Genomic DNA, 14,976 nt, shown 5'->3' with positions numbered 1-14,976 from the left:
CTGAGAGCTGTTCTTACACCTCTAATAACTGTTAGAGAAGACAAAGATGCCACAAAAGGAAATGTTTCTTTTTTTTTTCTTTTGCAGCTAGTATCTGGCAGTAATTCTTCCTAATCCTTTATTTTCACAAACGTCTGAGGTTCAATGGACAGAGATTGCTGCCTGTTAACCTGATTTTCCTTTAATCTATTGTGATTTCCTTTCTTTGCTGGCGAGGAGTATTTATAGAAGTGGTGCTACAGGAGCTATGAAACAGGGTTGAAAAGCCAGCAAATAATATCAGATCTTAAAAGACCCTTTAAAAAAAATCTGTATCTAAAAGCCCCTTGAATGGGCAACATCTGAGGCTATTCTTCTCATTGAGATTTTTTTCAGGTGCTGATAAAACATTTTAGGGTGATGGATGAGCCACAGGGCAAACACATCCATTGAGATAAGACTATTTAAAGCTGTAAAAACTAATAGCTGGAGAGCTGTTTCACTAATAGACCTGATATTTCCTGCCTCCAGTAGGATAATTTCAGAAAGAGACAGGCCATGTTACAGCTACTCAGGAAATCCTATCAGGATATCTCCCCATATTCCTCACTGTCATGAGGTGAAATGTGTAATTCAGTTTCAGACAGCAAGTAAAATCAGGAAAAAAACACCAAACCATACTTTTATTCTTCCCCATGCCAGTCTTACCTGGGGTATTTAAAACCAACATAATAAAGGTTTTTAATGGGGCTGGTCCTAAAAAGCAAATCAGTGTGAGAAGAAATCCTGGAAGACCTCAGGACAAGAGAGAGATACTCTTAAAAATCATGGCTTTTGTAGCAGCAACATCAGCCCAGAGCCTGGAGCAGGAGGCTGAGCCCCAGGATGGCACAAACAGGAGCAGAAGGAGAAGCCAGGAGCTGTGCCTGCAATTCCTGCTGCTCAGATGGACTTCCCACTCTGCTCCTTCAGCACTGTGAGCATCCCACCTTGGCTCAGGGAGGGAACTGCAGAGAACAGACTCAAACCTGTGTGGAAAACTGCCAACAGATATCCCCTTTCATTTCTTTGACATGGTACTCTTCTGACTGAAAACAGCACTTGCCAAGAAAGCAATAATATGAACCTGACAGGACAAGGAATTCTTCAGAAAGCAAAGAAAGAAAAAAGGAAACAGTGCATGAAAATGTATTTCACAACCTGAAAAACAGCCAGAAAGAGGTTACCTTCTCTGTTGCAGCAACTGTCACTGAGCAGAGATTAAAGCACAGAAAACACTGCCTTTAATCCAGTGTGAGGCAGTGAAAATTGCATATTCCCAGTCTACACAAGCAGCTGCTTTCCCAGAAAGGAGAGATCTGACAGTGCTCTCACTGCTGTAAAACCACAGGCTGATTCTGCAAACCAGAATTTGCTCATGAAATTCTCATTACTGCAGGAGATCATGGCCTTAATTAGCATTGGTTAAATTGGGACCATTTCTTGAAGTGGGCATGTCTGAGCTGGGCACTCTCCTATGCAATACAGAGACTCTGAGTTCCAGCACTATTATTGTGATTTACAGCACAGTAAGAATACATTTTTACCCCTTCTGAGCACACAGAACAGGTCCTTCCCTCCCTCCTTGGGATTCCTCTTCCTCACCACTGCCAGATTACATCTCAAACTTGTTCATTCTGAATTTTTTAACAGAATTTACACAACAGCTCTACAACATGAACCAATTTTTCTGATTTTTCAACCAACCTCACCATGAGGGTACCAGAAGAGGATCAACAAGACCAGATTCAGCCTTCATTGTAAAAATGCATTTTAATTTAAATACACTCTTAGCTGTGGCTTATTAAAGTTGATGTTTTGCAGCTGGTTAAAAACCAGAGATTGCATTCTTCCTTCCAAGGACACCTGGGTATAGTTACCCACACACAAATCAAAATGCCATTAAGACTGGAGTGCTTTCACCACAGCAGAATAACCTTTATTCTCAGGTGAGATCCAAGTATTTCAACAGTGTTCATTGACAAAGGCAAGGAATGCTTCACCATGACCTACTGGGCATTTCAAGGAAGGCATGAGACATCAAAAAGTAGAAATATAATAAAATATATGTGCACACATCCACACCTCTCTCTTTCCTTGTACATAAAACATATTTTTCTTACCTTAAATTTTACTGCATTACTCTCTTGGCAGAGAATGGGAAAATTCCTTCTCAGCTGAGCTTTATTATCAGTTCTGTGCACATTACTGGAAAATTTGGGGGGGGTTCTGCTTTCAAAAATGTCATGTTTAAATGCACATCTTTAATTTCAAATCCCACTTGAATGAAAAAAGTGAGCAAAATCAATTTCAGCTTTTCTTGCCACAGAGATAAACCAGCTTTGGGAGCATCACACAGCATGGGCTGTCCCAGGAATGTGGGATTTTGCAGGAGGTGATACAAATACCTGCTGGTTTGGGATGCTCATCCTAAAACACCCAAAAAGAGGCCAAAAAAAGTGGAGGCAGCAATTAAAATCAGCAAGTTACACGTTTGCAAGATAAGCAACACTTGGTGTTAAAGATTAGTTATTCCCCAAATTGAGGATTTTCTCCTTTCCAGGTACTTCCACTGTCAAAAATAAAAGCCATGCCAGACACAAACATTGCATTTTAAGTCTGGCAGAATTATCCCAGAGGAGCACAAACTATGAAACAAACTTACTGAAATGACACCTTTTTTTAATGTTTTTATTCATAACAGTATTACATGGTGTGTTACAGAAATTAATGGAAAATCTCTAAAAATTTGTTGGTTTCTGTTGTTGTTGCTGAATGCATTACACATAAAGTTAAAAATAATATCTTAACAAATGGTCGTTATCTGAGGTAAAGTTAAAGTAGGTTTAGAAATGTACTGCAACAGTCATTTTATCTTTCTCATCTTTATTAAAAAAGTAAGTGCCAGAATGCAGAAATAAAACTGAATGAAAACCACGGAGTAAACATTTTTGCAAAGAAGGTGCCCAGTACGTTATTGAGATGAAAGGTTTCATCAGACACTTGGATGACTACGATCTATCAAAATATCTTTTCATGACAGGTAAAGATCAAGAACCTACGGGGGGGATGGTAACAGGATGGCTGGTGGGGTTCCCTGGTTTGTAAATTTAAAGTGACAAATTTAGTGCTAGTGAAGGATGAGGGATTAAACAATTGCACAAGCTGGATATTGGAGTTATCTACAATACTGGTACAGTGCAGAGGCCCTGCAGCCCTCTCAGCTCAGCATCCCAGCCACGACAAGGACGATCACAGGACGAGACAATCCAGAATCTGTTTTTATTTGTGAGCAAAAGTAAGACAAAGGTCCGTGGTGATGGTCCAGAGACACCAGAATTCCAGCCTCATTCCCTCGGCACCTATCCGTGAGTGATCTGCTTCCTACCAAGCAATCCTCTGAGACAGCAATCTCTTCTCTCCTCTGTGTTTCACCCCATAACTGGAAATGCACTGATGACACTAAACCTCCAATGTCTGTGACGAACCAAAACTGGGTTTGTGGTTCCATGGGCAGGACAAAACCCAAAAAAAAAGCTGCTGAGGAAGAAAGTAGCACCACTGTGCAAATCAGGAAAATATTCTGACAGAAGTGTCCTCCAGAAACGCTTTTACCTCTGCTTTTAATCCTGAAACACTCGATCCACCAAGTTTCAAATGATCTCCTCCAGTTAGAAAACTTGATCTTCCAATGGGAAACCAAGATTTGCTAGGAAGCTGTTTGGACATGACTAAGGAACAAGCATCAAATGACCGTGGATGGGGATCAAATTCTCCTCTCTGCAGGTTCATTAGGTCTATTCACAGCTAATTTCTCATTCACATACATTCTGCAATGCACATTTCTCTAATTTCTCTAATTCAAAAGAAAAGAATGGGATCATGTTGTGAGATTTGGTTGCACATACCAACAATCACCACCCCAGTTATTCTGCCTTCTAAACCATTTTTAGCTTATAATAGAGATGAAAGAAAGTAAAACATTTATAACTCCAGGCCTATTTTAATCATGACAAAAATGTAAATCCTAATGTGTAAATTTAAAAACAAAATCTGCACAATTACCTTAAAACTGATTAATCCTTTGATTTCTTTAACCTTTTTTCCTTTTTTTTTTTTCTTCTTTTTTTTTCTTTTTTGTCTTAAACCAGTAAATTCAATATACTGTAACTGCATAGGAACATCAGGAAAACACATTTGACCTGTATAACAATTCTCTGTAGGGCAAAAATATATAGATTCTTTATGAAAATCATGTGCTAAACATATGAACCCAAACACTGCACTTTTTGCTTCATAAATGTAAAAAAAGGAAGTTTTAAATTCTTTTTGTTCTGCGTGTAAACAGTTGGATGACTTCTATGCAGAGGTTCAAAGGAATGTCAATGGAAAGTGATCTCTTGTAAGTGGAATTATGTCCGTGTGATAATGCTAGACCACAAAATCATGTGTTCCCATTAATTTCACTAGTTGCTGACAAGCTGACTGCTTTTGGCAAATGCACTTGAGCTTCAGCCCATTATTGTTAAGCATGTGAAAAAACATATGTGATGTGAGAACCACAAACTGGGTTTGCCACACCTCCCAAGCACTGCAACTTGCTACCTTCTCTACTGTGTAATGGCATTAGTAAAAGAATTTTCATAACATTTATATTTACAAAAAAAAATGGCAATTTTCATTCGAACTCCTTAAAGCCATTTCCCCTTAAACATTTAAAGAGTTTAACAGTAAGATTTTTTTTTCAAGTTATAAAATAAAAATCCCATTTGATTTTTTTTCTGATGTACAAAAAGTGATAAAGATGAACAATTTTGATCACAGAGTCAGTTTGTTATTCCAAAATCCATGCCGTCCTTGTCCCATTTGTCAAGTCCGCTTCATCCAAACTCCTAAACCAGAAGCATACCAGTATTATTTGGCAAATGATTTTTTTTTTCATCAAAAATGGCACACAGAGAAGAAAACACTTGTCTGCATAGCATTACAGCAGCAAGATATTGAAGAAATAAAAATATTCCTTTTCTGCACTTTTGTTTAGAGTTTCCTAGGAAATACTGACTCTTTTGTCTTTCCTCAGTGGGACTCGCTGTCCTTTCTCTACCCACAACAGGAGTATTCCAACAGAAAGCAGCATTTCTTCCTCATGATGTGCTAGAACTTAAAGGTCCATTTGGCAACATTTTCAGTCAAGGATGGATGAACAATCGAGTTCTGTTCTGTGGCTTCAAGTTGGGAATCATTTCCGCTGGAGGCGTTTCACTGTTAGATCATACTCATACAAAACTACAGAGTAAGAAATACATTAAAAAAAAAAAAAAAGACACCACCAGTATTTTGTTATTGTTGTTTAAATATGTCTACATAGGGTAAAAAAAAAAAAAAGGGTCAGGATCAGCCTGATGTAAATGAAGATGAAAAACATGTCACCATGACATAAAAAGTGCCGACTCGTGCCCCAAAGGCTGTTGAATGATAATGCCACTGCTACATACAAACTCTGCTTTTTGCTGAAAAGAAAAAAAAGGAATGTCTAACACCCAATAGATTTCAGATGCTCATTATTTATAGGTGGCACACAGAAGGTGACAAACGTTTAAAAGAAGACCGAGGAGTAGGATTTCCTAGTCTGGATACCCACCACTTGTGGGGATGGGGCTGCACTCGTGGTGTGAGAAGCAGGGAGAGCTTTTGTTTTGTGCTGCCATAGGAATCTGCCATTGGTTGCCAAAAAAACACATCAGGAATACTCGCAGAGCCAGTCCAGGAGGGCAAACTCTCTCTCCTTTGTCAGACAAAATCAATCGGAAAAAAGCACGAAAGCCAAAGGCCCGCCAGGTTGTTGGGTTTCGTTTGAGTCTTGGAGCACCACAAGCCTGTAACAATGCTATTTCTTAGGTCTGTTAATCTGCGCGTAGAGAGGTTCTGCTTCCTGGGGATAACAAAAATAAAATGAGCAGAGATGTCTCCAGACAGCATTTTCAGAACATTTTTACAACATCTGCTTGGGAGCAGCGATACCTTGTGAGCCAAAACCCACAGGAAGTGTTTGCTTTCTGTGCTGCCTTGAGCGATCGTGGCACACCAGCTAAGTGGTGAAGAAAATGGGAATTATTTCAGAAAATGAGGTTTTCTATCCATTTCCTCCTCCAGCACTGGCCATGCACTGACCCTCACTGCTGGACATGGACATATGAGGGAATTAAATGATAATTTATAGGGCTGGATGTTTGGAAGTTCAGAGGATGGAACTGCAGCTCGTGTACAAGGCTGAGGTTCCCCCCAGCAGCACAACAGCAGAACATAACTGTGGGTTTTGCACAACTCAGGAGAAAATCACTTGCAAACAGAAACTGCCAAAAAAGCTGAGCTAATGAAGCTGTGATGGGATTTAAAACAACAACATGAGTGGCCCATGAAGAACGAGGAGCCCTGTGCAGTTTGATTAGGAGTCTGTGGAACCATTAGTACAATAGTTAAAGCTGGGAGGAAAGCATGTCAACTGGTAAACAAATACTTTCTTGGGAATTTCCTGGATGTGGGAGGGAGGAAAAGCTGCCATGTTCTCCAGCTGTTGCTTCATAGATGACACACCCTGTGCTTTATCAACACTGTGTTCATCTTGGCCAAGGTGGGTAGCAAACCATCCGTGGACCCTGGAACGCACTCTACTTCATTTCCAGAAACTAATTTATTAAACTAAGAATGACATCTAAAAAAGGAACAAGACAGGCAGAAAGGCTAATTAATGCCACACTGCATTAACTCTCTATCACAGCTTGATAAATATTCAAATACCACGCCACAAGGTTGGATTAAACCAAGGTAGAATCAACTCGTGTTACAGCAGCATTGGCAGGAGCTGACTCTTGAGCAAAAAAAACCCCAGAAGATTGGCACATCACTGGGCACTGAGCAGCAGAGACAGGCCTGCCAGGGCATGGCACAGGATTTTAATCACTGTTTGTCAAAGTGATGCTGGGGATGAGGAGAACAGCCCCAAGGTGGATCCACAGGGTGCTCTGTGCTCAGGGTGCTTGGCCAGTGCTCCAGCTCTGCCCCATCCCAGTGCCCTGTCCTGCCTTAGAGTGCAGGAACACATAGCAAATCCAAAATATGACCTGTTTCCTCCATGCCAAGGAAAGCTGTCTCTTATTCCCCAAAACTGCTGCATTTCTGGAGCCTGCAGACACTGTTCACCCACCCCTTTCCCACGTGGAGCTGTGAGTATGCTACCAGCACTGAGTGAGAGAAACCCTCTGGAATGATTAAATAAATGCTGCTGAAATGATCCCCAGCAAGAAGCAAATACATTTTTGTGACCTTGAAAAACTGAAGGTAATCAAAGGAGATGACTGAGAGTAAATAACTGCTTTTCACACACTGAGTTAAGTCTACCTATGCCAATTTTCACGTGCAGGCTTGAAGCTGGCAGAATGATCTATCACAGCTCGTTCAGAGAAAATCTGTACTAATTAATGTGTGAACCTGACACACACCAGGCCATTCTCCAGGCAGCTGCTGAACCTAAGGTCATTGCAAAGGGAAGTGAAAAAGGAAGGAGGAGAAGAAAAGGAGAGGGAGGGAGAACATCCCTTTGGAACAAAAGATGTCAGTTTTTCAAATGCCTTCAGGGGAAAAAAAGAGCTTTTCAAAATGTCAAGTCTGCTTGTTAGAGCTGTCCTCAAATATCCTTCAGATATGCAGAAGTGCTGAAGTAACAGGTTTCCTAAGGTGCCACTGGACTCCACAACCTTGGAAGAGGAGGAGGAGGAGGAGCTCCTCATCAGCAGCAGCACTTCCAACAAGCACGAGACAGCCTTTACAGTGAGAAACTTCTTTGATTCATACCCAACATTTAAATGCAGGCAAAGGCCTGCATTTCTCACTGATTTGAGTAACTTCTCTTCCAGCAGACCAGAGCATTTTGCATGAAAAGTGTGCTCTTGCTTCTTCCTTTCAGTTGATTTCTCCCTTCAGATGCCTAAATGAGAAATTAATTGCAGTAATTGTGTGCAGTCTTCCCAGTCAAAGGGGTTTGGTCAATGCCTGAGATTTGTTTCCTAGTATTATTTTGAGCCAATTCAAGCATGCTTTTCGCCTAACAATGCAAATGGTGTCTGTAAAATATGGATACTCAAGAGGGCAAAAGAGAGCAGAAGGGACAGGAAAAAGGCAAAAGGAGAATCAAGTACTGTTGACTTCATGGACAGCTCCTCTCACAGTGACAGGCACTATTTTGGAGGGTCTTGAAAGCAGAAATAACCCCCCTTTTTTACCTAATCCACACAAAAGTCACAGGTTATGAAAAGGCAGGTGAGCATTAACTCTTCTCACAGCATCTCACCAGCATTTTCTGTCTTCTACTTCTACCACTGCATTAGGAACAGAGGCAGAGGGAAGGAAAGGAAAGAACTGGTCTTTGTCAGAACAAAAAGACAGGTACAAATATAATTGCAGACAAAGCTTCTAATAAACCCCTCAAATCTTACAGTGCTCTCCTTGCTGAACTGGCCCAGAATAATTTCTGATGTGCTTTCATTAACCCACAGGGAGAAACCAAGAGAAGAACTAGAAGCACTATTATTTTTTTTTTTGCTGCTGTATTCCAGAAATACTTCATGCTGCAAATCACTTTATTCTTCCCATTTTAAGGGGGACAAGACAGCAGCAAACACCATTTCTGATGCAGTCCACTACTGTGTGAGGCAACAAGGGTGCTAATGCTTTAGAATAACATTATGCAAATGCTAGAAGTAAATCTGCATCCCATTTGAAGATATTAACACCTGCTCCCCAGCAGAACTAATCACTGGAGAGCATCTCCTGAAAGACTCAGCACCCACTTGGACTTGCAGGGGTGAACTCACTCACAAAATATAACTATTTTTACCCTGGCAGCCCTTTGATCACTGTGAGGCACCTGCTCTGTGAAGAGCTGCAGGCAAGATGTTCTCTATTGAGGAGGTGAGGCCTGCACAGATTTCCATGCCCTTTACAGCCACTCTCCCTCCTGGCTGACTGATCAGAAAGGGCAGGCTCAAATGATAAAGAGTTTCATGAAATAAGTGTGCTGGAGAGCCACACCAAATGAGCATCTTGTGCTGGGGTTGCAAGTGAAGGGGGTGGGGATGTGAAGCATCTTCTCTGGTTTTTTGCATGCTGACCCGTAGGCAAAATAGGACAGAGTAAAGTTGGCAAGCGGGGTTGAAATTAAATATCATTGGTGATAAGACAGATCATTCCTAATGCCCCATTAACAGCTAGTTTTTATTTATTGCCTATTATTACTTACTAATATTTGGTTATTTTTCTAACAGCCTCCATTAGCAGCATAAATGCAGCAACCTTCAGGATTATGCCTCTGTTCTTACCATAAGCCTACCTAGGAATATCTCCTAGTTTCAAATATCCAGTTTAATTATTAGCATTCTAACAATCTCTGTCATTTTAGTAGCAAGATGGATGCTGTACATCCATGAAATGAAAATGCAGTGACAACTACTCAGAAAGATGAACCTGCTCCAGATCTTAGTCCTGATATAAAAACGAACTGCAGCCAAGAAACACTGATTATTTCTGGGCCCCTCTCCCAAAACAGTAACCACACAATTATTTCCATCTACAGATCTGTCATCCACATATCCTTCCATCTACATATCTGTCAATTCTCCTTCATAACAATCAAACCTCATGGCCAATTTGAAGCAAATTGTTCAGAAGTCTCAAAGATGCTAAATTTTCACAAGCAGATTTTTAAAATCAGTTGTCGTGCAGAAGACAGGGAACTTTTAAATGACCTCACCACAGAGGAAGAGAGGAGAGCTTGTCCCTAAATTGAATTGTTGGGCTGCAAATCAGCAAGGACACAGCTCTAGACGAGCCACAAAGAACACTGTCTCTTGTTTAGAGGAAGAAGTTGCAGGAATGGAAGGGTACAAGGTGACCTCAGGTGGGCTGGTGGCACTGAAGAGGTGAGAAGCCCTTGTATGAGCTGGCACATGGAAATGGACAGCTTGAAGGAGACTGCAGCAGCAGAGATGAGGGCAAACCTGCAGGATGCCCCTGTCCACAGAGCAGCCTGAATTTCTCTGCTCATGCCTCTCCACATTGCTGGGAAATAGGAACAACCAAGTGAGCAAGAGACCTGAAATATTAATTTTAGGATTTCTCTGGAGTGAAGCAGGACTTCCCAACCTGTGATCCCCTTCCAAAGACACAACACTACTACTCTCAGGTTCCCAGCCCTGCCCAGCACTGTGTCTTTAGCTAGAGAATGACAGTTTCAGAGCCTACAGCAAGAACAGGTCACCTGCAATTAGGAATGTCTCTTTGAACTTTATCCAGTTCTGACTGAGCCAGGTGAAAGACTGGAACAGGTCCTGCAAATACAGCCTTTAGTATTTTGAGCCTATTTGGAATCCTGGTGCAATAGAAAAGGGGCAGAAGCAAGAGGAGGATGCAGACTCAGCCTGATTCTGAGGCTCACTAAGCCCCCAGGTAACCCAAGGCTTTGTCCATAAATTGTTATTTTCTCTCCACTTCCTAAAACCAGCCCAAATATGAGTTATAGCAGCCCATCCTAGAGCTGAGTAAGATTTTTAGGAACATTTATCACCGAGCACAGCACTTGCTCCAAGATGGATGATGGCAGTGGGCCACCAAAGCACCACCAAAAGCTGATAGACAAATATTCTAATGAACTGTTGCTCTCCTGACAGTGCTGATGGCATTGTGAAGGGTGTGACACGTTTTGAGGGCTCCTAATTGTCTGCACACATTTCTCAGAACAACTGAAGAATTTTTTTTTCAGGGAGAGATGCTCTAGCCACAAATGTTTTGAAGGTTTCTTGAGAATCTCTCATGAATGATTGCCAGTGCAAGTTTTGAGCTGGGCAGCAGCTCAATAGAGCTGTGCTTGTTCCTCTGTTCAAACTCCCTGCTTTAATGGAAAATTTCAACAATAAGAAATGTTTAAGGCATTTGGTAGGATCACAGCTAAGAAACAGTTCTTTCCCTCTCTCTCCTTTCACCAGAATTACTCCCCACATAATCTAAGGACAGCATTGGGGATTAAACATAAATAATCTGAAGGTGGCAGTCACTCTGTATTCTCTTCACCTCTTCTGCAAAATCACTATCTGTCCTCAACAGCATGCATGAACAAAGGGGAAACAACCAAATGCAATAAAGAGCTCTGCAAAGTGTTTATCTCATTTCACCTGTGGAAGTTGGGCCTTTCTGCTTCTTATCTTTAACCATAAAGGGACAAAAATGTAATAAAGCCATAAAATGTCACATTTACCTACTAAGAGCTCATAGCTATTTCTGGAAGGGTGACTTCTAGAAACAGCTGCTTCTGGAAGGATGAGGATTTTGAGCTGAAGTGGAAGATTGCAAAAGGAAGAGAGGAAAAATAGGAGAAGATAGTAACTAGATAACTTAGACTATCAGAAGGAATCAAGAAACCAAACTGATGTGGTACCTTGAAAGATCAGGGTACAAAAAACCAGGCAGGTGGATATTCTGAATACATCAAGATAAATAAAGACATGGTATGGGCAGAGCTGATTTCAGAGATCTGGGAACAGACAGATCTGACATTTCTGCACACAATGCTCTCCTGAGAGGTCCATTCAGCTGAGTTGTTACTGTGCAGTTCTTGGGGTAAGAACCACGTTCTAAAGAGCGAAGTAATCTCCCATCTAAGCCACAAAAGTGGCTTTTATGCAGACTGTGATTCTTCTGCACGACATGTTTCTCCCCATTAAGTTTCTCTCCAAATGCAGGGCTCAATACACAACTCCACAGTAAGTCCTGAATGGATAATTTTCCATGGGGATTAGACTTCCCGTTGCTCTGACGACACCAGGCTTCAGAATTAGCTGGGCTGGCCTTGGGAAGTGGATTTCCTACAGACTGCTGCTGAATGGCTCTGCACACAGGCACAATGATATTAGTGGAGCTTCACTGGAGAGAGGCTTTCTGTTTTGTTCAGCTTCCTGTTCCTGCCTACAGCTCTCAGGAATTAATGTAATACAATAATCAGGAACATTAGTTAATGTTTCCCAGCATATATTTCAGGGAAATACACGTATTTGATGTGAGGCTGTACAGGGATTAACTAAAAATGCAGCAAAACCATATGCAACCACTGGTAGTACACTGTCCTGGTAGCTCTGAATTGCAGAATCACCCTGTAATAAACCATAATAAACAGAGTGTGGGACTCAGATAAAGGGCAAATCCTCTTTCATGATGTAGGGAAGAACTGCTGGAGTGGTCTGAAGCTGAGATAGCTGGGGATGTCAGTGCTGGCCAAGGTGAGGCAAAGGCACAGCCAAATTATCAGTGGCACCATCCATCTGCAGCAGCAGCTCTCACTGGAGTAAATAATGAATGTTCTTGCTGGAGCAGCTCATCCCAGCTTGACTTTCTCCTCACACTGTCACTCCTGGACTCAAGGAGACACAAAGCCTAATGCTACTTTTGCTGCAGCCCAGGAGTTGAGCATGGGTGATTCTACAGAAGGGGGAGATGCCCTCTCAAAGCACCACATGTTATTAAGAGAGAACCTCAGTATCCCCGAGCGGATCAAAACTAAGTTACAGTAAGGTTTTTTAAAATCACATTTAATGCACAAAGTAAACTGACTCCTAGTGAAACTATTAACTTGGAGCTGAAACTAAACTGAGGATGGGTAAGTCACTGGCAAACCCAGTGGAATTTCTGTACAAAAATGGGAAGGGTTCTCCCACTGCTCTGGATTTGCCCCAGGAGCTCTGTGCTGGAGCACAGAAGCTGTATCAGATCATGTATTTGGGCAATACCAAACAGGAGTGGCAGACGGGGAGAAGATAATGAAACATATTCTTCAAACAGTAACACTAGAGAGTATTTGGATGGAATAACAACGCTCAGCACTCATAAAACTTTGTAGCTTCACTGTTTTTTTGGCAAAATATATTTACTGTATTGAAACAAATCACAGAACATTCACAGGCAGCCACATTTTCTACGTGTTCTGTAACACAAAGGATGAACAGATCTTCCTCCCCGTCTGTCTGGGTTTAAATGACTTACATTGATGAATAATTTTTAAAACATCAGTATGCCAATGGTAATATGAATGATGATAATTTTCAGATGTTTTTAATTTGCAGTTAGAGATAAAAATATACAAATCCATTTCAATATTTTTTACATGCAGATAATAAACGTGCTTCTTCTACTGATTATCCCATTGATTTAGGGTAGAGACGTTCATGTATCATTGCATAATTTTATTTAATGATTGTTATGTCTATGGGTAAGATGTCTTATTCCATTTAATATGTTACATCTGACTGAAGGCAAGGGTGGTTTGATAAAAAAATGCTCTGCCTAATATGTTGTTAATAATGGCTCAGTTTCCCTATTTGCCCTCAGAATTTGAACACAAAGTAAAATAAGTCTACATTTCTTCAAAGCATGCAGGCAGCTGAAACACACATATTTGCATAAGCTGCAACACTCAGTGAATGGCAAAAGCCATGCAAACCACCAAGCACGAGGAATACACTGCGGAGGATGGAGAGGTAAAACGGAAGAGATGAAAAGGAAAAAAAAAATAAATAAACCATGCATCCATGAAAGCAATGGCAGGCACTGGTGGAAGAGTAAGTGAACACCTCAAGGTGTAGAGAAAAAAAGGACAGATACCTACCCCAACCTGTGCTATCTAGCTACCGACCTGTGGACTTATAGTATCACCAGCTGGCTCACCAAAGGGATCACTGTTGGAGGAGGCCTGAGACCCATCAGGCTAGAATACAAGAACATAACACCTTTTTTTCTCAACAATAGAAAGTGAAAAGTCAACACGAGGTTATTTTCATGCTGTGGGCATAGCAAGTACATCCTATCTCATGAAAACCAGAGAGTGAGGCCTCGCCGCTCTCCAAAGCCGTAGCAGTTTTCTACAGCTGCTGCAGGCACCAAGGGACTTCACCAGTTCCTGCTGGAGCCCAGGCAGGAGCTGCCAAAGACTTCAGAAGGTACTGGATCAGGCCAACCAGAACTGCAAAAGGCCCTGAAAGCCATGTGAAACAGAAAGAGTCCAAGCTTGGGTTATTTTGCACTTTTTGTTGTACCGACCCCCTCTTGCCTTTGGCTCACTCGGGCTCCTCCCTCCCTAAGACACCTGGGGATTGACAGTCATTGCTTGGATAACATTTCTTGCTTTGGTCCATAAAGGCAAAGAAATCACATACCGAGGGCCAGAACATTGAGGAACGTAGCTAAGCAAGCAACTGGGATGCAAGAATGTGCAAGACAACACCAACCACCATCTTTTAACACACAAACTCTCACATCTTCCTCTGCAGCCTCAGCATGTTTGTTGTTTTACCCCAACCTTCCTTACCATGAGAGAAGTGACTGCTGCTGTGCTAAAGAGGACATTGGATAGATCTAACATGTACAGCCTTACATATCAACTGTGAGTTTGGTTCCTTGTATGCAGGGTTAGTGCACATCAGCAGAAATGCTGTGCTATCAGCTGTCAAACCCAAAGCAGGACTGGAATTCTGGCTGCAGCTCCCCCACAAGCACCACCCAGCCCTACTGGAAAAGTTGTTTCTGACACTACAGAACAACATTTAATCTATCTTTTCTAGTTAAAAGGAGACAATGAAGATTTAGAAACCTTCTTGCTACTCACAGCCTCTGGCTCCTCACTTTTGCTTGGGCTTTCAAACCCCTCTTCAAAGAGGTCCTCTGCAGCAGGGTCACTCGTATGAGATGCTGATGATTTTGATGGAGAACTCTGTCTGGGTGCAGGGGTTGGAGCTAAACAAGGATTAAAGCAACAGCAACAATTATTCTGCTGATTTCTTCAAAAAGACACTTCAGCACAAAATTTGCTCACACTTTTACACCCCTCAGCTTTCACCACCCCCAAGAATCATTCTCTAACAA

General features: G+C 41.6%; 1 protein-coding gene across 9 annotated transcripts in view; it reads right to left on the bottom strand.

Annotated features, from left to right (window-relative positions):
- Nucleotides 1-2,691: 2,691 nt before the first annotated feature.
- The window catches only part of DAB1 (DAB adaptor protein 1), a 211,223-nt gene continuing 198,938 nt past the window's right edge, over nucleotides 2,692-14,976 (bottom strand). For 8 of the 9 annotated variants that reach the window (XM_050977576.1, XM_050977577.1, XM_050977582.1 and 5 more), the window contains 3 exons: nucleotides 14,720-14,847; nucleotides 13,724-13,822; nucleotides 2,692-5,950 (listed from right to left, as the gene is read on the bottom strand). In XM_050977576.1, the coding sequence (XP_050833533.1) occupies nucleotides 13,739-13,822; nucleotides 14,720-14,847 (212 nt within the window). In that variant the 3' untranslated portion in view covers nucleotides 2,692-5,950; nucleotides 13,724-13,738. The remainder of the gene's footprint in view (nucleotides 5,951-13,723; nucleotides 13,823-14,719; nucleotides 14,848-14,976) is intronic. The other variant, XM_050977580.1, reaches the window with a different exon arrangement.

Source organism: Serinus canaria, chromosome 8 (genome assembly GCF_022539315.1).
Source record: "Serinus canaria isolate serCan28SL12 chromosome 8, serCan2020, whole genome shotgun sequence".
Taxonomy (NCBI): domain Eukaryota; kingdom Metazoa; phylum Chordata; class Aves; order Passeriformes; family Fringillidae; genus Serinus; species Serinus canaria.
Note: the sequence above shows the minus strand (reverse complement) of the source record. Positions and strands in the feature narration are given on the sequence as shown.